Source organism: Sapajus apella, unplaced genomic scaffold (genome assembly GCF_009761245.1).
Source record: "Sapajus apella isolate SASKATOON/1434 unplaced genomic scaffold, GSC_monkey_1.0 scaffold39, whole genome shotgun sequence".
NCBI lineage: Eukaryota > Metazoa > Chordata > Mammalia > Primates > Cebidae > Sapajus > Sapajus apella.
Genome location: NW_022436979.1, coordinates 2,844,969 through 2,870,375, shown reverse-complemented (window position 1 = coordinate 2,870,375; position 25,407 = coordinate 2,844,969). Strand labels below are relative to the sequence as shown.

The window sequence follows — 25,407 nt, the reverse complement described above, 5'->3', positions numbered from 1 at the left end:
AAGCTTTAGATAGTTTTCTCCTTTTACTGCTATGGTCTGTCTAAACTATATTGAACCTTCCATTTTCCTAATTTTTACTTTTCTATTATTTGCATTTTGCCAGGTTACTAGTTGATCAAACTGCCTGGATTAATGAAGAGGGTAGTAAAAAGGTGCTAAAACTCAAAAATACATTATCACGAATTAGCTGGTGTGCTAGAAATTTTGATTAGATATTTACGTGGTTTTTGAGTAAATATGCGAGTGTTCTTGGCTAACAATAACACATGCAGCCAACTTTCTGGCATGTCTCCTACGTGCAGTGGCTGGGCTAGCTCCCCAAATTACAAATGTTTTTATATACCTCTGCCAGTTAGCCATGGAATCTTTTTCCTAAGATATTGTAGGTACTTAATCACCTATATAAGAAAAGGCACTTTCTTCTGGTTTGCTGGTTGTTTGTAAGAAGGGAGGGCTGAAGTAGGCCTTTGCCACCTTTCCCTTTCCAGTCACTAATGGCTCCAGCTTGGACCTTACAGTTGGTGTTTGCTTTGGCACTGAAGCTGAGCCAGTGGATATCAGGGATTTACCAAAATGGCCTGTTAGCCCTTTTGGTCTATATTGTATCTTTATCCCAATTCATTTTTAAAATTTATTTATTTTTTGACACAGTGACTAGGTACATTCAGACATTCTAAACCCATGAATATTTAATAAGTGACTGTGGTTCAGATACATCTATTTTCTGGGGGTGGGAGAGAGAGAAAAAAAAAACTCCAAAAGCAGCATTGTCGTCTTAGCGCTGTTTTCTATTTGTGTATGCTTTATGCAAGCTGATTGATTTTAGCGTTAGCCTAGATGAACCATCTGTGGAATAAATTATTTGTGGTTTGGGACTACATCTGTTTGCTTCCGTCTCTTTTCAGGATTGGAATACTGTGGGTAATGAAGGGTTAATTTTCGTTCATGATAATTTAAAAGCCGAATGGTTTGGGGGAAATGTGAGTGTTCTTGGCTAACAATAACACATGCAGCCAACTTTCTGGCATGTCTCCTACGTGCAGTGGCTGGGCTAGCTCCCCAAATTACAAGAATGAATAAGATATTTCTGCACAAGGAGCTACTATAGTGAAAAAAACTGACATGTAAACAAATAATTGCAATGCTATCTGATAAATATATAATAGAGGTACATATATGGTGCTACGGAAATGTTGAAGAAGGAAGGAATGCTTAATTTTGTCTAGATTAGAGTGAGTCATTGTCAAGGCAGTAGACTAAATAGTGGGAATCCAGTTTGCACACTAAGGGAAGTTTTAAGATTGTTACGGAAGTGTGGTTGTAGTAGTCCCTTTATTAAAGATCTTACTTTCCAGTGCAGTCTTTTTTTTTTTTTTTTTTAAAGTGGTGGTTTTATTTATCACTTATCCTTTTTGTTGAGCATACAATCCTCATAGAGCATAATATATATTTATATATTTTGGATTTCCAGTGCAATTTGTACTACAGATAAAAACCTGTAGCTGAAAATGTGGTCATTTAATAGGATGGCCTTTATGTATATTTAGCAGGTTTGATAGTATGAATATACATCATTGGTCAGAAGCAAAGTGCAACTTGAAATAGTAGAATTAAATCAGTTCTATGAATTATTTACCAACTTTATTTTAAATAGTAATTTCAACCAGATTCTTCAACAGATCTTGTAACAGAACTAACAAACATCAGAGTTAACAAATATGTGTCCTTTTATGTCAGTTTCCTGGTCACCTTCAAATGGAGTTTCCAATTAGCAGGAAAACAGCTTAAAAGCAAATTAGAACAGGAAAAGCAAGGAACAAGGAAAATAATAAATTAAGCTGCCATTCATTGCCCAATACTGTTGACTGTTTTTAAAGATTAATAGCTGCTAATCTTTGGCATTACTTTAAATATAAAATAAACTGTTGATCATGGTAAATCTTACTGATGGAAAATGTTGAATATTAGAAACAGTATTTGATAAAATGAACCTATAGTGGCTATATTACTTTAAAAAATATGTATTTTGGATAGATAATACATATTGTACAAAATTCAAAAGTACAAAAGAGGATAGAGTGAAGGACGTCTTTTCTCCTCTGGACATTCAGTTACTTAAAAGTAACTGTTGTTTACTACATAATTTCTTTTGTATTTCATATATAAGCCAATAAAGCTTGCTGGGCATGTGTGTAAGAAAACACAAATTATAGGCCGGGTGAGGTGACTCACGCCTGTAATCCCAGCACTTTGGGAGGCTGAGGCGGGTGGTTCACGAAGTCAGGAGATGGAGACCATCCTGGCCAACATGGTAAAACCCTGTCTCTACTAAAAATACAAAAAAAATTAGCTAGACGTGGTGGCACATGCCTGTAGTCCCAGCTACTCGGGAGGTTGAGGCAGTAGAATGGCTTGAACCCAGGAGATGGAGATTGCAGTGAGCTGAGATTGCACCACTGCACAACCGCCTGGGGGACCGTTTAAGACTGTCTCAAAAAAAAAAAAAAAAAAAAAGGAAAAAACACAAATTATTATATTGTGTAGTTCACAGTGTTCTGTGTCTTCCTTTATTCATAAAACAGTATACCTTGGTGATATTTCTATGTTATTCCATATAGAACTGCTTTACTTTTCATTTTTTTTTTTGAGACCTATACTCAATCTGTCACCCAGGCTGGAGTTTAGTGGCACAATCTTGGCTTACTGCAACCTCTACCTCCTGGGTTCAAGTAGTTCTCCTGCCTCAGCCTCCCAAGTAGCTGGGATTGCAGGCGTGAACCACCACACCTGTCTAATTTTTGTATTTTTAGTAGAGACGGGGTTTCACCATGTTGGCCACGCTAGTCTTGAACTCCTGACTTCAGGTGATTCCCCCGCCTCGGCCTCCCAAAGTGCTGGGATTACAGGCATGAGCCACTGTGCTTAGCCAACTGCTTCACTTTTTAAAATAAAGCTTTGTGGAAATACAATTCACATGCCATACAATTCACCCATTTAAAGTGTACAATTCAGTGGTTTTAATATAGTCACAGAATCGTTCAGTCTTCACCACAGTAAATTTTACAACATTTTTGTTATCCTTAAAGAAATCCTAAACCCATTAGCATTCATTCCCTATTTCTTTCCAGTCTCCCCAGGTTTTGGCAACCACTAAACTACTGTCTCTATAGATTTGCATATTCTTGACATTTCATATAAATAGAATCATGTAATATTTGCTGTTTTGTGACTGTTGTGTCACTTTTAATGACTTAAGTGAAAACAGAACACAATGTTTGTTTTAAGGGTACACCGAATTTATATAACTTGTTGCCTTTTGATGAGCATTTGGTTTTGTTCTGATTTTTTTCTGTTACAACTAATGATGCAGTAACAGTATTTGTATGTAGTTTATTTTGCACATTTGCAAGTATGCGAGTGTAATATTGGGAATGGAACTGCCAAGGCTTCAGAGGTACATGCATTTTTAATTTTGACAAATAGTAAAGTATTGCATTTATTTCTATAGGATACGTTAAGTGTTTCTGTACTTTTTTTTTTTTTTTTTAAGCTGAAGAGCTTTTATGTTTACTACTTGGAGAAAATCTTGTTGACAAAAGATTTGCATGAGCTTGGCAGCTACTCAGAGTAGATATTCTAAGTGTTCTTATGTGCTGTTTGGCATGAAGTTGATTTCTCACTCTGCTTCCCTCTACAAACATAATATTAAGGCATAGAAATTTTTTCTGGTTAAAATCTTGGTTTAATTTTTGGTAAGAGCTTTATTTCTTCTTCCTTAGAAAAGTGTCTGGGGTTGTTTTTATTCCTTCTGGGTCCTAGAAACTTATACCAAAGAGTGGACATCTGAGCTGGTAGCTTCATCAAATAGTGTCCCATCTCATAATTGTTAGTATTAGTGATAGGCTAAAATTCTGGTATCTTTTTTAAATATAAAGGCTTTGCTGTATGTAAAAATGTTGAAAACTAAAATAATGACCTAGGAATATGGAAATGAGGTGTTTCTATTTATCCTGTATAGCTAGTCAGAAATGGATAAAGGAAATAATCTTTTAAAGAAATTGATTAAAAATTTTTTTGAGACAGGGTTTCACTCTGTTGCCTAGGTTGGAGCGTAGTGGCACAGTCTTGGCTCACTGCAGCTTCGACCTTCTGGGCTCAGGTGATCCTCCTGCCTCAGCCACCCAAGTAGGTGGGATTACAGGCATAAGCCACCATGCTTGGCCTATATCTTTAGAGTTTATCAAATACAAATTTTCACTGGGCAGGAGCCGTGCATTTCCTTTTATGAGCAAGAGTATCCCTGTTCCTGAAGAGTTCCTATTAAAAAAATGTACTGGGTTTTTCATCACATATGTGGAATTAAACTAGAAGTATCTTTGCTCTAATTTGGTTTAGTGCTTGTCATTTCAGTTATCTTTTCATTGATTTAAGGAGTGATAACTTTGTAGCCAATAGGAAACCTCTAACTGTCCAGGTGTTGCAATAGCATCATTTGTTGGACAATGGCTTCTACTGGTAGTTTGTAAATTTTATAGCGTAGTTTGAAAGGCATTGTAAATATATATCTAGCAAAAAGGGGAGTAGAGCAAAATTTCCAGAATTTTGTAAATGAAGTGAATGAATGATATGGGAAGAGTCCTTTGGGGCCAAGGAGAGGAAGCACAGACTGGAAAGTGATACAAGCAGAAAGAAGGGTGAGTGAGTTGTTTAAGAACTATTAATCTCTGCCTTTAGGTCTGTGATACATGATACGGAACCCAAGAGACTGTTTATATGTCATGCCCTGGGTTGTGAATATATTTGTAAATGAATATCACGTGATTCATAACCTTTAATATAAAATGACATGGAAGTTCCATACAGCCCAGAGTTTTTATCATTAGACACTAGCTTTACATTTTTTATTTAATTTCTGATAAATTTTATTTAACTTCTGATAAAGAGGGGACAGATACATGAGTTTTAAAAAGCTACATATTATTAGGCTAGTAAAACTATTCTGTATGCTACTATAATGGTGGACACATGACATTATACATTTGTTGAAACCTATAGATTATACAGTCTAAAGAGTGAACTCTTAGCTTATGAAGACAAAATGGTATTAAATAATTGAATAAATACAGAAAATAGTGAACCCTAATGTAAACTATGGACTTTACTTAATAAAGTATCAGTATTGTTTTATCAGTTGTAACAAATGTGCCACACTAAGGTAAGATCTTAGTAACAGGGGAAATGGGAAGGGGGTGATATGAATAGAAGGTGTATGGGATCTATCTGAATGTTATGCTCAATTTTTCAGTAAACCTAAAATTCCTCTAAAATGTAAAGTTTATCAATTTGTTAAAAAGCTACAGAAAATGAAGAGAGGCTCTTTGGATATGTTCTTGTCCTCCATAGAAAATATAATCACAGAGGAAAAACCAGCATTGGTGAACTCATCCCTTCCTTTCAACTTGGCCTCCCTCACCCACTGTACTTTTAGTGCAGAGTTCAATGATGGCTAGCAGCTTTCCCCTGATGTTTTTTATTTCAACTATCCATTCATAGGTCTGGGGAGAGGTTATGGCAAGCTTTCCCTAAATAAATCACACCCTTCTAAGCTTGAGCAGTGGAGGGAGACTCATTTGAAGTGGGTGGCTGAACATCATGATCCATGTTCTGGACTTCTTGTATTCATGTTGGATTCGGAGGACACAACTCTGTCTTGTACAGATCTGACCTAACACAGACATAGACCATAGCAGAGATGAATCCAGGCTGTAATGTTTAACAGGACCTTATTAAAAGCTTCAGGATGTTAGCCTTTATCTGTTTCATATTATCTAGCTTACTTGGTTGTTTTTGTGGGTCACATGTCTGTCCTCCAAATCGGAAACCTCTAACTGTCCAGGTGATGCAATAGCATCATTTGTTGGACAGTGGCACCTACTGGTAGTTTGTAATTTTTATAGCCTAGTGTGAAGGGCATTGTAAATGTATACCTAGCAAAAAGGGGAGCAGAGCAAAATTTCTAGAATTTTACAAACGAAGTGAAAGAATGATGTGGGGGAGAGTCCTTTGGGACCAAGGAGAGAGAGCACAGACTGGAAGGTAATACAAGCAGAAAGAAGGTGCCAGCCTATGGCTGTGTGGTAGAGGCCATCTTTCCATCTCACTGGGATTGTCCCTGAAAGTGTCTTACTGCTTTAGGTCTCCTTGCCTGTCTAAGGCTATAGACCTTCCAGTATCTCATGCCTTATTGTTGATCTGCTTTTTTCCCCAAGGTTAAAAATCATGTTCAAATGGTCACTCACAACTTTTGTGGCCTTACTTTTTGTCTCCAAAAGGACAAACACGTCAGAACTGACATCCACCCAGAAGCAGGGCTGATCAGTTTCTTTCAACACAGCATGGATGAAGACCTAGATTAGCATTAGTGCTTCTTGAATTGGAAGTGTCCTAACCTCTACATACCTACCAGTGTAAGAACTGAGGGCTCTTTTAGAGCCCTTTTAGTCATGAAGAGTAGTTAATGAGGAATACTATTTTTTTTTTTTTTTTAATTTGAGACAATCTCATTCCGTTGCCAGGTTGGAGTACATTGGCGCAATTTTGACTCACTGCAATCTCTTACCTCCCGGGTTCAAATGATTCTCCTGCCTCAGCCTCCTGAGTAGCTGGGACCTGCTAATTTTTGTATTTTGTAGAGATGGGGTTTTCCCTGTTGGCCAGGGTGGTCTCATTCTCTTGTAATCCTCCCGCCTCGGCCTCCAAAAGTGCAGGGATTACAGATGAGTCATACTTTTAATCTTTGAGTTGTAGTGTTGTAGGGCTAAAAGAAACCTCAGGCCAGGCATAGTGACTCATGCCTGTAATCCCAGTACTTTGGGAGGCTAAGGCAGGCTGATTACTTGAAGCCAAGAGTTTGAGACCAACCCTGCCAACTTAGGGAAACCCCGTCTCTAATGAAAATACACAATTAGGCTTGGTGGTGCATTCATGTAGTCCCAGCTACTCAGGAGGCTGAGGCAGAATAATTGCTTGAACCTTGGAGGTGGAGGTTGCAGTAAGCCAAGATCACACCATTGCACTCCAGCCTGGGCGACAAGAGCCAAACTCTGTTTCAAAAAAAAAAAAAAAGCCGGCCATGGTGGCAGGTGCCTTGTAGTCCCAGCTACTCGGGAGGCTGAGGTAGGAGAATCACTTGAACCTGGGAGGCGGAGGTTGCAGTGAGCTGAGATTGTGCCACTGCACTCCAAGTCTGGGTGACAGAGCAAGACTGTCTCAAAAAAAAAACAACAAAAAACAACAACAACAAAAAAACCAACCTGTGTCATTTTCAATCTCTTTCATTTTATGATACAGAAACAGTCATTCATTTGCTGATAGTATATGACCTTTCTCAGGTTATAGCTTTAATACTATTAGCAGAGCAGAGAACAGAATCGAGTCCAGTGGTTTTTTTAACCACAATACTGCCTTTGAAAAAATGCCAGGCCAGCAGAGTCGGAAGTTGAGCCTGGGATTTACATAGTCACAAGGTCTTTCTTGAAAACCGTTCCTACTGTAGTTTATCGTATTTTTCTGTTTTTGCTTTTGAGGTTAAAATGCATCTTTTTTAAAAATTGTACTTTAGATTCTGGCACACATGTGCAGATCATGCAAGATTGTTGCATAGGTACATTCATGTAAAGGTGGTTTGTTGCCACCATCCCCTCTTCACCTATACCTGACGTTTCTCCCCACGTTATCCCTCCCCCACTTTTCCTCCCACTACTCTTCCGTAGCTCCCCCCAATGGCCCTCAGTGTGTGACGCTCCCCTCTTTGTGTCCAAGTGTTCTCACTGTTCAACACCCACCTATGAGTGAGAACATGCAGTGTTTGGTTTCCTGTTCTTGTGTCAGTTTGCTGAGAATGATGGTTTCCAGGTTCATTCATGTCCCTACAAAGGACACAAACTCATCATTTTTTATGGCTGCATAGTATTCCATGGTGTATATGTGCCACATTTTCTTTGTCTAGTCTATAATCAATGGGCATTTGGGTTGGTTCCAGGTCTTTGCTATTGTAAACAGTGCTGTGATGAACATGTGTCTGCTTGTATCTTTATAATAGAACGAGTTACAGTCCTTTGGGTATATACTCAGTAATTGGATTGCTGGGTCAAATGGAATTTCTATTTCTAGATCCTTGAGCAATTGCCACACAGTTTTCCACAATGGTTAAACTAATTTACACTCCCACCAACAGTGTAAAAGTGATCCTATTTCTCCACATCCTCTCCAGCATCTGTTGTCTCCAGATTTTTTAGTGATCGCCATTCTAACTGGTGTGAGATGGTATCTCAATGTGGTTTTGATTTGCATTTCTCTGATGACCAGTGATGATGAGCATTTTTTCATGTTTGTTGACTTCATATATGCCTTCTTTTGAAAAGTGTCTGTTGATATCCTTTGTCCACTTTTGGATGGGTTTGTTTGTTTTTTTTTCTTGTAAATCTGTTTTATTTTTTTGTAGATTCTGGATATTAGCCCTTTGTCAGATGGGTAGATGGCAAAATTTTTTTGCCGTTCGGTTGGTTGCCAGTTCACTGTAATGATTGTTTCTTTTGCTGTACAGAAGTTCTGAAGTTTAATTAGATCCCATTTGTCTATTTTGGGTTTTGTTGCCACTGCTTTGGTGTTTTACTCATGAAGTCCTTGCCTATGCCTATGTCCTAAATGGTTTTGCCTAGGTTTTCTTCTAGGGTTTTTATGGTGTTAGGTCTTATGTTTAAGTCCTTAATCCATATGGAGTTAATTTTAGTGTAAGATGTCAGGAAGGGGTTTAGTTTCTGCTTTCTGCACATTGCCAGCCAGTTTTCCCAACACCATTTATTAAACAGGGGATCCTTTCCCCATTGCTTGTTTTTGTCAGATTTGTCAAAGGTCAGATGATTGTTGATGTATGGTGTTGCTCTGGAGGCATCTGTTCTGTTCCATTGGTCTATGTTTCTGTTTTGATACCAGTACCATGCTGTTTTGATTACTGCAGCCATGTAGTATAGCTTGAAGTCTGGCAGCATGATGCCGCCAGCTTCGTTCTTTTTGCTTAGGATTGTCTTGGTTATGCAGGCTCTTTTTTGATTCCATATGAAGTTTAAAGTGTTTTTTTGCAGTTCTGTGAAGAAGGTCATTGGTAGTTTGATGGGGATAGCATTAAATCTATAAATTACTTTGGGCAGTACGGCCATTTTCACAATATTGATTCTTTCTAACCATGAGCATGGAATGTTTCTTCATCTGTTTGTGTCTTCTCTTATTTCCTTGAGCAGTGGTTTGTACTCCTTGAAGAGGTCCTTTACCTCCTTTGTTAGTTGTATTCCCAGGTATTTTATTCTCTTTGTAGCAATTGTGAATGGGAGTTTGCTCTTGATTTGCCTCTCTGTTTGTCTGTTATTGGTGTATAGGAATGCTTGTGATTTCTGCACATTGATTTTGTATCCTGAGACTTTGCTGATGTTGCTTATCAGCTTAAGGAGAGTTTTGGCTGAGGTGATGGGGTCTTCTAAATATACAATAATATTGTATATTTGTCATCTGCTAATAGAGACAGTTTGACTTCCTCCTTTCCTAATTGAATACCCTTTATTTCTGTTTCTTGCCTGATTGCTGTGGCTAAAACTTCCAATACTATATTGAATAAGAGTGGAGAAAGAGGGCATCCTTGTCTAGTGCCAGATTTCAAAGGTAATGCTTCCAGTTTTTGCCCATTCAGAATGATATTAGCAGTGGGTTTGTCATAAATAGCTTTTATTATTTTGTGATAGGTACCATCAATACCTAGTTTATTGCGAGTTTTTAGCATAAAGGCTGTTGAATTTTGTCAAAGGCCTTCTCTGCATCTATTGAGATAATCATGTGGTTTTTGTCTTTGGTTCTATTTATGTGGTGGATTACATTTATAGACTTGTGTGTGTTGAACCAGCCTTGCATCCCTGGGATGAAGCCTACTTGATCATGATGGATAAGCTTTTTGATGTGCTGTTGCAATCGGTTTGCCAGTATTTTATTGAAGATTTTTACATCTATGTTCATCATGGATATTGGCCTGAAGTTTTCTTTTTTTGTTGAGTCTCTGCCATGTTTTGGTATCAGGATGATGTTGGTCTCATAAAATGAGTTGGGGAGGATTTCCTCTTTTTATATTGTTTGGAATAGTTTCAGAATGATTGGTACCAGCTCCTCTTTGTACATCTGGTAGAATTCAGCTGTGAACTCGTCTGCACCTGGACTTTTTTTGGTTGGTAGGCTGTTAATTGCTGCCTCAACTTCAGGCCTTGTTATTGGTCTATTCAGGGTTTCAACTTCTTCCTGGTTTAGGCGTTGGAGGGTGCAAGTGTCCATGAATTTATCCATTTCTTCCAGGTTTACTGCTTTATGTGTACAGGGTTGTTTGTAGTAATCTCTGATGGTAGTTTGTACTTCTGTGGGATTGGTGGTGCTATCCGTTTTATCATTTTTTATTACATCTATTTGATTCTTCTTGCTTTTCTTTTCTATTAATCTGGCTAGTGGTGTGTCTATTTTGTTGATCTTTTCAAAAAACCAGCTCCTGGATTTATTGATTTTTTTTGAAGGGTGTTTTGTGTCTCTATCTCCTTCATTTCTGCTCTGATCTTAGTTATTTCTTGTCTTCTGCTAGCTTTTGAGTTTTTTTGATCTTGCTTCTCTAGCTCTTTCAATTTTGACGATAGGGTGTCGATTTTATATCATTCCTTGCTTCTCATGTGGGCATTTATTGCTATATGTTTCCCTCTAGGCACTGCTTTAAATGCATCCCAGAGATTCTGTTCTGTATTCATTCTCGTTGGTTTCGAAGAACATCTTTATTTCTGCCTTCATTTCATTGTTAATCCCATCAACATTCAGGAGCCAGTTGTTCAGTTTCTATGAAGTTGTGCGGTTTTGAGTTAGTTTTTAAATCCTGAGATCTAATTTGATTGCACTGTGGTCTCAGAAACTGTTTGTGATGATTTCTGTTTTTTTTGCATTTGCCGAGGAGTGATTTACTTCCCGTTATGTGGTCAATTTTACAGTAAGTGAGATGTGGTGCTGAGAAGAATGTATATTCTGTGGCTGTGGGGTGGGGAGTTCTGTAGATGTCTGTTAGGTCTGCTTGTTTCAGTTCTGCATTCAAGTCCTGTATATCTTGTTGATTTTCTGTCTCATTGATCTGTCTAATGTTGACAGTGGAGTGGTAAAGCCTCCCACTGTTATTGTGTGGGAATCTAAGTCTCTGTAGGTCATTAAGAACTTGCTTTATGTATCTGGGTGCTCTTGTATTGGGTGCATATATATTTAGGATAGTTAGCTCTTCTTGTTGTATTGCTCCTTTCACCATTACATAGTGTTCTTCTTTACCTCTTCTCATCTTTGTTGGTTGAAAGTTGATTTTATCAGAGACTAAAATTGCAGCACCTGCTTTTTTTTTGCTCTCCATTTGCTTGGTAGATATTCTTCCATCCCTCTATTTTAAGTCTATATGTGTCTTTGCGTGTGAGATGGGTCTCCTGAATACAGCACACCGATGGGTTTTGACTTTTTACCCAGTTTGTCAGTCTGTGTCTTTTCATTGTGGCATTTAGGCCATTTATATTTAATATAATAATGTAAATTATTATATTATACAATAAAGAACAGGGGTGTTGCTTTATTGCCCGGGCTAGAATGCAGTCTAAAACTGGGTATGCCTGTAATTGTGTTTAATAATAGAAACATTAAAAAAAAAATGAGGGAAGAAAATAATTAACAAGCAGCCAACCAGTATTTCATTTAAACCTGTAAATACGTGTGATGTAGTACTGATAAGAGTGTATATTTTGTGTATTTAAAGTGGAGAGTTCTATGAATGTTAATTAAGTCTACTTGTTCCAGATCTGAGTTCAAGTCCTGGATATCGATGTTAACATTCTGTCTCATTGATCTATCTAATATTGATGTTGAAGTCTCCCGCTATTATTGTGTGGGGGTCCAAGTCTCTTTGTAAGTCTTATATATCTGGGTATTTCTGTATTGGGTGCATATATGTTTAGGATCTTTAGCTCTTCTTGTTACATTGATCCTTTTATCTTTATGTAATATCTTTCTTTGCTTTTTTTGATCTTTGTTGCTTTGAAATCTATTTTATCAGCAAAAATTGCAACTCCTGCTTTCTATTTATTTATTTTAGCTCTCCATTTGGTTGGTAAATTTTTCACCATCCCTTTGTTTTGAGTCTTTATGTATCCTTGCATGTGAGTTGGATCTGGATGTAGCATACCAATGGGTCTTGGCTTTTTTTACCTGTCTGTGTCTTTGGATTGGGGGATTTAGTCGATTTAAATTTAGAATTAATAACAATATATGTGTGTTTGATACTGTCATTTAATGTTAGCTGGGTGTTTTGCCCATCAGTTGATGCAATTTCTTAAATATGTTGATGTTCTTTATTTTTTGGTATTTTTTAGAAAGGCTGATACTGGTTCTTCCTTTCTATTTGTAGTGGTTCTTTCAGAAGCTCTTGTAAAGCAGGCCTGGTGGTGATGAAATCTCTGAGTGCTTGCTTGTTCACAAAAGATTTTATTTTTCCTTCGCTTATGAAGCTTAGTTTGGCTGGATGTAAAATTCTGGGTTGAAAGTTTTTTTCTTTAAGGATGTTGAATATTGGCCCCCATTCTCTTCTGGCTTGTAGGGTTTCTACTGAGAGATCTGCTGTGAGTCTGATGGGCTTCCCTTTATGGGTAACCTGACCTTTCTCTCTGGCTGCCCTCAGTATTTTCTCTTTCATTTCAACCCTGGTGAATCTGGCGATTATGTGCCTTGAGGTTGGTCTTCTTGAGGAATATCTTTGTGGTGTTCTCTGTATTTCCTGGAGTTGAATATTGTCCTGCCTTGCTACGTTGGGAAAGTTTTCCTGAATAATATCCTGAAGCGTATTTTCCAGCTTGGATTGATTATCTTCGTCACATTCAGGTACACCTATCAAACGTAGATTAGGTCTTTTCACATAGTCCCATATTTCTTGGAGACTTTGCTCGTTCTTTTTTATCCTTTTTTCTCTAATCTTATCTTTTTGTTTTATTTCATGAAGTTGGTCTTCGACCTCTGATATCTTTTCTTCTACTTGATCAATTCGGCTGTTTAAACTTGTGCATAGTTCGCGAAATTCTCGTGTTGTATTTTTCAGCTCCATTAATTCACTTATATTCCTCTCTAAATTGTGTGTTATTGTTAGCATTTCTTCAAACCGTTTTTCAAAGTTCTTGGTTTCTTTGCATTGGGTTAGAACAAGTTCTTTTAATTCCCAGAAGTTTCTTATCATCCACTTTTTAAAGCCAGCTTCTGCTAATGGAACACAGTCTTTCTCCATCAGGCCTTGTTCTGTTTCTGATGAGGAACTGTGATCCCCTGTAGAGGGAGAGGCGTTCTGAGTTTGAGTATTCTCAGCCTTTTTAGGCTGTTTTCTTCCCTTTGTTATAGATTTATCCATCTGTGGTCTTTATAATTACCATCTTTATAGTTGGGTTTCTGAATGGATGTCCTACTTGTTGATTCCCAGCGCTAGAATCTGAGCAACCCACTGCTCCGGCTAAAACAGCGGCTTTAAGATTGATGGTGCTTTTCTGACTCTGCACCAAGAACCATTGCTCCAAGGCAGCGGCAAAACTGCCTCACTGGCCTCAAGAGTCGCGCTGGAGACACACGTGGGGCTCCTCCGCTGGGAATCTCCTGGTGCGTGAGCAGCAAAAATTGGTCTGAAAGTGTGGCGTCCTCTCGTTCTCTGCTCTTTCAGTGGGAGCTGCAATCCCGAGCTGCTAGTGATCAGCCATCTTGGATCTCTCTCTAATATTAATATTGTTATGTGTGAATTTTATCCTGCCATTTTGTTACTGGTTGTTTGTTTTGCCCATTGGCTGATGCAGTTCCCTCATTGTGTCGTTGGTCTTTAACATTTGGTTCATTTTTGCAGTGGCTGGTACTGGGTGTTTTTTTCTGTGTTCAGTGCTTCCTTCAGGAGCTCTTGTAGGGCAGGTCTGGTGGCAACGAAATCTCTCAATAATTGCTTGTCCTTAAAGGATTTTATTTCTCCTTCGCTTATGAAGCTTAGTTTGGCTGGATATGAGATTCTGGGTTGAAAGTTCTTTTCTTTAAGGATGTTGAATATTTGTCCCCACTCTGAGAAGGCTTGTAGGGTTTCTGCCGAGAGATCCGCTGTGAGTCTGATGGGCTTTCCTTTGTGGGTGACCCGACCTTTCTCTCTGGTTGCCCTTAGCATTTTTTACTTCATTTCAACCCTGGTGAATCTGACGATTATATGCCTTAGGGTTGCTCTTCTTGAGGAGTATCTCTGAGGTGTTCTTTGTAATTCCTGTATTTGAATGTTGGCCTGCTTTGCTAGGTTGGGGAAGCTCTCCTGGATAATATTTTGAAGAGTGTTTTCCACCTTAGATTCATTTTCCCCCTCCTCTTCAGGTACACCGATCAAGCGTAGATTAGGTCTTTTCACATAGTCCCATGTTTCTTGGAGGCTTTGGTCTTTTCACTCTTTTCTTGCCTTCTCTTTTTATTTCATTGAGTTGATCTTCGATCTCTGATATCCTTTCTTCTGCTTGATTGATTCAGCTACTGAAACTTGTGTATGATTCACGAAGTTCTTGTGCTGTGTTTTTCAGCTCCATCAAGTCGTTTATATTCCTCAGGCTGGTTTTTCTAGTTGGCATTTCATCTAATCTTTTTTCAAGGTTCTTAGTTTCTTTGCAGTGGGTTAAAACATGTTATTTTAGCTCAGAGAAGTTTGTTATTACCCATCTTCTGAGGCCTGCTTCTGTCAGCTCATCAAAATTGTTTTCTGACCTGTTTTGTGGCCATGCTGGTGAGTCGTTGTGATCTTTCTGGGGAGGAGAGGCATTTTGGACTTTGATCTTTTCATCCTTTTTGCACTGGTTTCTTCCCATCTTCTCTGAGTGGACGTCCTTTCTGTTAAAGTTGGGGTTATTTCTCCTGTATGAGGCTTTTTTTTTTTTTTTTTTTTTTAACGCAGGTGTCAGTGTGCCACTTGAGACAGTGTGTCTGTGGAGGTGCTACTGGGCTGCCTCTGTCCCAGTCAGGCTGCTGTTTATTCTTGGCCTGGTTTCCTTACTGATGAGGTTAGCCCTGCCTCCTCAATGGGCTCTTTCCGTCTGCTGAGCCCTCTGTTCCTGGGTGGAGGTGTTAACTGCAAAACTCTCCTGGGAGAGGGACTCGGTTGCTGGATCTTGTCAGGGATGGGCCTGTCTGGTCGTATCCCCTTCCCCACTTTCAACTCTCCCTTTTGTGGGACAGGCAGTTCCTTTTCACAAGCTTTCCCGTATTAGTCCAAATCACTGCCCTGGTCTGCACTAACAAGGCACCAGTCTGACCAGGGCTGCTGGCCTAGGCTGTTGCCCAGGTCCTCGACTCTGGATGGTTCTCAGCAAGGCAGCGTTTTCCTGGTCTGTGTGCTGCTGAAGAGTGAATTGCTGTATCTGATTCAGAGAACCAAGGAGGTGATGCTCCCCCACCCATCCTCCATGCCTGATACAATTTCCAGGTGGAGGAGTGCCACGCCTTGCCTCGGTTGGACACCTTTGGGCTGCTTTCGCTGTCTTTTTTTGGGGTTAATCCTGCTGTTCAACTAGTCCCTTTAAAACAGAACTGATACCTCACTCCGAGACGGGTAATTGCTCTGGTTCTGTCTTACTTGGTGGTAGCTGTACTCTGGAGAATCTTCCTTTCGGCCATCTTCCCCGTTTTCAAAATGCATCGATTTTTATGCTGAGAGTTTGTGAGAGTTAGTAGGAAGTATTCTGTGCTGATTTTGCTAGAATTCAGAAAGACCTTAAAGGATAATTGTGTCTATCTTTGAGAAGATAACATTAACTTTTACATGTTACATTGACAATTTGAATTCATTCTTTTATTACAAGTGTGAGATAAGGTTTTCTTCCTAGGATACTCTCTGAGGCACTTTTGAAAATACGTGTGTCCAAAGACAGAAAACCTTGGATAGCAAGAACCCCCATGATATTGTTCTGAAGATGATTGGATTGCCCATTGATTATTATGGCTCTTCACTGTAAATTAAGTTTCATTTACAGTTTGCTCGAAATTTTGCAGAGGCTGGTTTCTATATCTGTGTTAGCTGCTGCTCCTTTTACCCTTGCATTCCTCTGGCTATCTCATTCTTCTTAAAGATGAGAGGAAATGAAGGAAATATTGCTGGCTTTTAAAATAAATGTGGTCAGATTTTATGGCAGAGAAGATTGTACAGTATTTCACAGTGTAATTTCACAGTGAAACATACATAATACAAAATTAGTTTTGTTTTTCCAGCCCTTCGTTACAGACTATCTGAAGGTAGTACTGTGTGTCTTTTTTCAAAAACTTTTTATCTGAATACAAAAATTATATATATATATGTGTTATAGACAGTTTGGAAAGAGTGAAAAATATAAAGAAGAAAATAAAAATAATCCCCTGTAATTCTAGTATCTAATGATAATCACTGTTAACATTTTGGTATATAGTATGTTTTTTAGTCATTAGTATAAGTTGATTTGTTGTGTTTTTAATAGTGGTGTAACTTAATTCATTTGTAACCTACATTTCCTATACAAATGTTATTTTTAGATTTAAATATCCTTCTGCAGCGTAATTTTTATCTTTTTATCTTATTATTCATTTATTTGTATAAATACAAATAAATGCAGGTGCAGATACAATTTTATTCCATGCATGGATTTCATAGTGGGAAGTCAGGGCTTTTAGAATATCTATCACCTGAATAACATACATTGTACCCATTAGGTAGTTTCTCCTCATTCACCTCCCTCCCACCCTCTCAGCCTTCTGAATCTCCATTGTCAACACGTTCATGTGAACAGATTATTAGCTCCCACTTATAAGTGAGAACATATATTATTATTTTTAACACCTGCATTATTCTGTTGTGTGGATGTATTGCAACTTATTTAACGAGTTTCTTATTGAAAGACATTAGCTTGTTTCGGTTTTCCCTTAACCCATCATAGGCTTCATGATAGGCAAATCTATGAATATTTTTCACAAGACTTTAAAGAAAATGCGTAGATATTTATAACTGCAAATCTCAAGAAAGAAAAGTTAAGTAATTACATAGTATTGCATAATAAACCAGTGGCCTCATGTTAATTCTTAATTCATTGTTTACTTCACATTTATTTTGGTACTTTAAATGTTAATATATTTAGGTTGTTCTTTAGTTTGAGCTATTAATATAAATGATTTAGTTTTAACATAAGGCAGTTTGGAAACTATATTTTTGAGATTGTACATCAAATGTTTACTTCACATGTCATGTTGACCTTTTAGTCCATTTTTCATGACCTTAAATTTCTTTTTCTAACTATTGTTCTTTTCATGAGGATTAATATTTGTTTTCTATTTATTTATTTATTTGAGACGGATTCTATTGCCCAGACCGGAGTGCAGTGGTGCGATCTCGGCTCACTGCAACCTCTGCCTCTCAGGTTCAAGCAATTCTCTTGCCTCAGCCTACCGAGTAGGGATTACTGGCACACACCACCATGCCGGCTAATTTTTTTTTTTTTTTTTTTTTTTTTGAAGGGGGGGGTTTTTTTTTTTTGCCCAGGCTGTGGTGACCTCCTGAGCTCAGTCAATCTGCCTGCCTTGGCCTCCCAAAGTGCTGGGATTATAGGCGTGAGCCACCGCGACTGGCCTTGCTTTCTTTTTAAAAACCCAAATGATTAATATACAGAATATTGATTATATGGGTTAAGCATTTTATTAGTAATATGTATTTGTATGTCCCATATTAATCTTACAAGATTTTCTTCACAAGTCTACAGTTCTTCCTGGTATATATTTGTAGTTACTTAGGATTGGTTGATTAATGTATTCCGTAGTTAGTTCTTTATACTATAGAACTTAATATGTTCCTTAGAACATATTCTCTGCAGGCTTTATTGAATACACCAGTACCATATTAAATTTTGAATTTTCTGTGATTACTTATGTCAGAATTGGATATGACCATAAGATTTAAAAAATACGGAGATGGGGAATACTGGCATTTCTAATCATCTACCAAAATCAGTTCATGTGACCACTTTTGTGATGCCTTCCTTCTCTTGGCACTACTTTCCACTCTTCTATCCCTACCTAAGTGAAAATTAATCTGTTCTGTGGTATTTTATATATACTTCTATTAGAATATTCACCAGACTTCCTTGCATCATAATCAAGTGTGCAAGTGACCATTTCCTCCACAAATCATAGGTTGCCCAAATAATGGAATTTTGTTTTATTTGTGTTTGTGTCTACCTACTTATATTTTGCAAGAAGGTGGGCCAGATACTTGGGGGTCAGATATTTTGGTGTTCAATAAATATTCATTCAGTTAAATTGAATAAAAATGTAGACTTAGTGTCTTGATTACTAACAAAACTATTTTATAAACAAGGTTTATTAATAATTCAAATTATAGGGTGGGTATGGTGGCTCATGCCTGTAATCCCAACACTTTTGGAGGCTAAGGTGGGCGGATCCCTTGAGTCCAGGAGTTTGAGACCAGCCTGGGCCACATGACAAAAGCCCATCTCTACAAGTAAAGTACAAAAGCTAGCCAGGTGTGGTGACACATGTCTGTAGTCCCAGCTACTTGGGAGGCTGAGGCGAGAGGACCTTTTGTGCCCTAGAGGTCCAGGCTACAGTAAGCTGTGATTTTACCACTGCACTCTAGCCTGGGTGACACAGCAAGACCCTATCTCAAAAAAAAAAATTGTTTTAAAAATAATTTCAAATTAAAATTTTTGGAAACAAATTTATTATTTTTTTGAAATTGAGCAGATGTCTTAGTGTGTATCCTTTTCAACTAAGCAAACATTTCTCTTTTAGGATTTGTACACACAGATATGACGAAACACTTGAAAGAAGAACATTTAAAGAAAAATATTCCCCTTGGAAGGTTTGGAGAAACACTTGAGGTGGCACATGCGGTTGTATTTCTTTTAGAATCGCCATATATTACAGGGCATGTTCTGGTAGTGGATGGGGGATTACAACTCATGTTGTAATTTACAGATTATTCAATTCTAGGGGTGGTTAGCGTCAAGGGCACACTTTGGCTACCGATTAGATAATTATACGTACATGGGTAACATTTGCTAATCAAACTTGCTGATGCTACAAATGTTAATTTCTGTCTTTATAAAAATATGTCTGAAAAGAACAATGTGTGACAAATTATGGGTTGGTTTTTTTTTTGATCTAAGTTAACAGCAGTGTTGTTTTGTTTAAAAAGCCTTCATGATATACAATTCACATACCGTATAAATCTCACATTTAAAATATATAATTCAGTGGTTTTTAGCATATTTAAATATATGTGCAACCATCCCCCCAGACAAATTGTGTTTTCTAAAGGGTATGTATCACTTATCTTTGGTTACCTTATAGACTGTAGCAATCTTAATGTATAGACATTTTGCAAGTCATATAAACAAGTATTGATTTATGTATTTTGCCTCAAAAGTGAAAAATTGTATTGTCTAATTATGATGAATTATTTTATTGTATCAAGCTGAATTTTCTAAAAGTTAACCTTGTGGGTTATTGCCAAAATTAGAGTATTTAGAGGACAGTGACTAGTTGTCAATACTTAAGCAAGCCCACTTAATATGTTCCTTTTGTATGTGCTTGGGTGATCAGTTTTTATATGGGTTGCAAAACATAGTGTTTATTAAATAAAGTCATGAATTCAGAATTGATTTCTTTGGGTGGTATTTCTCTCGATTGAGCAGCTGGACAAAATAATCTACAAATTTAAATGTGGTGCATTTGACCCATTCTTGAGAAATTCTCATAAGCAATGAGGATTAACCCTTAGCTTAAGGTTTTTAATATCTGATACAGTAGCGAGCTGCCTAGATCTCATGAACTTATGATGTGTTTTTTTATTCACAAAAAAAATTTAAAAACAGAAGAAATGTAACATTAAAAAAATTGAATATTTTGCATTAGTGATTATAATGATTCTTACCCCAAAATTCTAGAAATAAACAAATTCTGTATGAATAACCATAAATTATAAATAAATATGCAATAACAATAAATGTCTTTACAAGAAACAGTTAAAGCACTGGTCTTAAGTGAGAATATTTGCCTGGGAGTAGAGATAAAGACACAAACTGAATATAAAATATTAGGCAGTGATTATTTTACATTGAACTCTTTTATGGGCAATAATAGTGTATTTTTAGTGTCACTCCATTCATGTTGATTTAGAGCTGACAATTACTTTGTGTAAGCAGAGATTTCATTTTATATTGAAAGTCAGTGCAAAATTATGAATAGGATATACTAATACAAAGTAATATAAGTCAAAGCAATGTTCTAAATCAAGATTCTGGGTTCCTTAAAAATTATTTTAAATTCATCTTTGAAATAGTTTACTTAATCTACTCAGGATATGAGAAAGTCAATTAAGTGTGAGTAAAGTTAGGATCATTATACATATTGTCTATTAAATGCAAGATATGGTGATATACAGAATTTGTCAGGCATTACCAAGTCTGGGCATATACAGGAAATGCAGCACTCAGGATGATTTTAAATCATCTGTCTAATGCTGTCTTACCTGCTGGCCTTGACTACCTGTACTTCTCCATTATGCAGCCCATTCAGGTTTGAGTTTTCTTCTCTGGACACCTCATGCTCTGAAATCATGAGTAAGGCTGATTCAGTTGGTGATTTGGGTAGAAAGCAGTGTGTTTTGCTGACATTAAGATGTAGGTTATAGATAGGTTTAGCCTTTAAGTATATGTTTTTATACTTTAAAATAAGAAGTATAACCTTTTAAGCTATTCCACCTCCTCCCCCAGCCTACCTCAAAGTGGTGGCATATATGGAGAGATCTTGAAATGGGTAAAATAAACCCTCACTGCTCTACTCCAGGTGAATCTGCCCACTTCCACTAACGTAGTAGAATTTGTAATTTAATACTTACATTCTATTTCTGAAATCAGTTGTGAACTGTTGCCTTATGTTCAGAGGTTCAAGAGCCTTAATGAATTCATTTTTAAAAATCTGCTATTACGAGAAGCACTGAATGAATTCTTAACAAGAAGACACATCTGTAGCTGTTTGCTGACTCTTATGAGCTCTTAAAGTTTCTCTGCTTAGCATTAACAAAATAAGGTTTATAGGTAAAGCCAATGTATTAATTTTTTTGCTTAGAGGCTTTAAAATTTGTTCTCTTTTTTATATTTATATTCAATTTATGGTTTATGACTGCTTTTTAGGGAGATACTTCTATATTATCAAATAGTTTTGGGGGGAATAATTATGCAAAGAGGATAATTTGCATGATTTTGTTATTCAGAATAAAGAGCAAAGACTATGCTACATATTCAAGAGTTATGCTTACATTGCTGAAGAATTTTTTTCTAAAATTTCAAAAGAAATATGTGTAAATTGAGAAATCATACCACTGCCCTAACTTGATAAACATACTGTTCTTAAATAAAGTATGTAATGATTTTAAACTTTCTGATGTTAATTTTTTCTTTCTCTCCAACTAGAAGAGTAGATTTTAAAAATTTGTCGTTCAATTACATTGTAAAATTTCTGGGGGAAGAGACCATACTGTTTACATTCATTTAGCTAATTAAATAACACAACAGATATTGAGTGCCTACTAAATATTTTATATTCTTTTGATACTTACACCTTGTCTACTCATGTCTTGATTATATTGGATACATGCAGTAAAATATTAGTCATTACACTGTGCCATAGTTGAGGAGGTCATTGAGACTCTCAGACCTTATCTTGGAGTATTTCTTGATCACATTTCTCTGGCTTTTTATGTGACTTTGATGCTTGCTTTTACTTTATAACTGAATTTGTAAAGTGAATCAACTATTTTCTCTTAGGCAGTATGCTTTCAGTTTGAGTAATTATTAATACCAGCAAATTAGTTAGAAACCTTTGGCCTAATAATCCAATAGGAGATGGTATCAGTATTACCTGGAGAATGTTTTTTAAAAGAAATTTTAAACATGTCAGGAGCTTGCTCCCTGGAAATTTTAATAAGTGGTAGGCAGGGTGAGGGAAATGTGGAGATACATGTAAGACAAGTTTTTATTTATTAAATTAATTAATTTTGAGATGGGTTTTGCGGTATTGCCCAGGCTGGAGTGCAGTGGCGTGATCACAGCTCACTGCCATCTCCAACTCCTGGGCTCCAGTGATCCTCCTGCCTTAGCCTCCCAAGTAGCTGAGACTACAGGCATTAACCATGCCTGGCTAATTTTATATGTGTATGTGTGTATATATATATATATATATATTTTTTTTTTTTTTTTTTTGGAGAGACAAGGTCTCACTGTGTTGCTCAGGCTGGTCTAGAACTCCTGGCCTCAAGTGGTCCTCTTTCCTTAGCCTCTGAAAGTGCTGGATTACAGGTGTGAGTCACTGTACCTAGCCAGGAAAAGTTCTTAATGATTCAACTTGTTCATTCTTTCATGAAATATTTATTCATACTGCATATGCAACACTGTTAGTCATAGGAGATAGAATGTTGAGAAAAAAACAACAAAGAAATGAACTCTTAAGTTTCTGGAGCTTACAGAGTAATAGGGTATGGCAGGGCTGGGGTCAAGCAGACTTGATCACACACATAAAATTGCAACCAAAATATGCATTACAAAAATGAGAACCTCTTGTTGCTATTAAGTAGGGGAATTTGACCTATTCTGGAAGGTCAGGAATGGCTTCTCTGAGGCAAGGATTGTTAAACTAAAGTTGGTACAGTTGGCCCTCAGTATTTTTGGGGATTGGTTCCAGGATTCTCTTAGGATACCAAAATCTGCAGATGCTCAAGTCCCTTACATAAAATGGTATAGTATTTGCATATAGCTTATGCTCATCTTCCCATATGCTTTAAGTCATCTCCAGATTACCTATAATGTCTAATGCAATGAAAATAGCTGTTACATTGTTTTTTATTTGCATTATTTTAAATTATTTTTTCTCCCTGGTATTTTTTTTTTCTTTCTAACTTTTATTTTAGATTTAAGGGGTACATGTGCATGTTTGTTATATGGCTAGACTACATGTCACAGGGGTTTGGTGTACAGATAATTTTGTCACCGAGGTCATCAGCCTAGTACCCAATAGGTAGTTTTTAATCTTCTCCCTTCTCCCACCTTCCACTTTCAAATAGGTTCTGGTGTGTATTGTTCCCTTTTTGTGTCCATGTATACTCAGTGTTTAGCTCCCACTTGCTGTAAATGAATAAATGCAGGAACAGAAAACCAAATGCCATGTTTTTACATGTGGTATTAATATACTTAAGATAATGGCCTCAGCTCCATTCATGTTGTTACAAAGGCCATGATCTAATTTTGTTTTTGTAGCTGTGTAGTATTCCATGGTGTATATACACCACATTTTCTTTATCCAGTCCACCCTTGATTGGCATCTAGGTTGGTTCTGTGTGTTTGCTGTTGTGAACAGTGCTGCAGTGAGGGCATGAGTCTTCATGGTAGAATGATTTATGTTCCTTTGGGAATATATGCAGTAGTGGGATTACTGGGTTAAATGGTAGTTCCATTTTAAGTTCTTTGAGAAATCTTGACTGTTTTCCACAGTGACCTAATTTATATCCCACCAGTGGTGTATAAATGTTGTCTTTTCTCTACAACCAGTGGCATTTGTTGTTTTTTGACTTTTTAATGATAGCCAATCTGAGTGGTGTGAGATGGTATCTCATGGTGGTTTTTTTTTTTTTTGCATTTTCCTAATGTTTAGTGATAGTGAGCATTTTTTCATATGCTTGTTGGCTGCATATGTGTCTTCTTTTGAGAAATGTCTGTTCATGTCCTTTGCCCATTTTTAAATGTCATTGTTTTTTGCTTGTTGATTTGATTCTGGGTGTTAGAACTTTGTTGGATGCATAGTTTGCAAATATATTCTTCCATTTTGTAGAAACTCTGTTGATAGTTTCTTTTGCTATGGAGAACTCTTTAATTATGTCCCACTTGCCATTTTTTTTTTGTTTGTTTATTGCATTTGCTTTTGGAATCTTCATCATGAAGTTTTTACCTGGGCCCATGTCTGGAATGATATTTCTTAGGTTTTCTTCTAGGGTTTTTGTAGCTTTACATTTTATGTTTTAAGTCTTTAACCCATCTTGAGTTGATTTTTGTATATCGTGAAAGGCAGGGATTCAGTTTTAATTTTCTGCATATGGCTAGCCAGTTATCCCCGCCTATTTACTGAATAGGAAGTCCCTTCCTCGTTGCTTGTTTTTGTTGACTTTGTTGAAGATTCGATAGTGTTAGGTGTATGGTTTTATTTCTGGGTTCTCCAACCTGTTCCATTGGTCCAGTCTCTCTGTTTACAATTGTGCCAGTGCAATGCTGTTTTAGTTACTGTAGCCTTGTAGTATATTTTGAAGTTGGGTAGTGTGATGCCTCCAGTTGTGTTCTCTTTGCTTAGGATTGATGTTAATATGATTCTTTGGGCCCTTTTGTGATTCCAACTGAATTTTAGAATTTTTTTTTGTAATTCTGTTAAAAACATCATTGACAGTTTGATAGGAATAGCATTGAATCTGTAAATTGCTTTGGGCAATATGGCCATGTTAACAATATTGATTCTTCCTATCCCTGAGCATAGAATGTTGTTTTTCATTTGTTTGTGTTGATTCTGACTTCTTTCAGCAGTGTGTTGTAATTCTCTTTGTAGAGCTGTTTTACCTCTCTGGTTAGCTGTATTGCTATTTTATTTTTGTGGCTATTGTGAATGGAATTGCCTTATTTATTTGGCTGTCAGCTTGGATGCTGTTTGTATAGAGAAATGCTACTGATTTTTGTGCATTGATTTTGTATCCTGAAACTTTCCTGAAGTTGTTTATCAGATGTAGGAACCTTTGGGCATAGACATAGGGTTTTCTAGTATAGCATCACATCATTTGTGAAGAGAGATCGTTTTCCTTCCACTCTTCTTATTTGGATATATTTTGTTTCTTCCTCTTGCCTGATTGCTCTGGCTTCTAATATTATGTTTAATAGGAGTGGTGAGAGTGGACATCCTTGTCTTGTTGCAGTTCTCAAAGAGAATGCTTCCAGCTTTTGCCTATTCAGTATGATGTTGGTTATGGGTTTATTTAGATGGCTTTTACTATTTTGAGGTATATACCCTCAATGCTTAGTTTGTTGAGGGTTTTTAAGAGGAGAGATGTTTAATTTTACCTAATTTTACCCTTTTCTATGTCTATTGCGATGATTATGTGTTTTTTGTTTTTAGTTCTGTTCATGTGATAATCACATTTATTGATTTGTGTATGTTGAATCAACCTTGCATCCCAGGAATCAAGCC

The 25,407-nt window shown here is 37.0% G+C and overlaps 1 protein-coding gene across 3 annotated transcripts in view; it reads left to right on the top strand.

The window, feature by feature from the left end:
- CBR4 (carbonyl reductase 4) overlaps positions 1 to 25,407 on the top strand; it is a 109,950-nt gene that overhangs the window by 10,716 nt on the left and 73,827 nt on the right. For 2 of the 3 annotated variants that reach the window (XM_032298632.1, XM_032298631.1), the window contains one exon: positions 18,919 to 21,566. The exons of the other annotated variant lie outside the window; for it this stretch is intronic. In XM_032298632.1, the coding sequence (XP_032154523.1) occupies positions 18,919 to 19,097 (179 nt within the window). In that variant the 3' untranslated portion in view covers positions 19,098 to 21,566. Of the gene's footprint in view, positions 1 to 18,918; positions 21,567 to 25,407 lie in introns of those variants that run through there. 3 annotated transcript variants of the gene reach the window in all.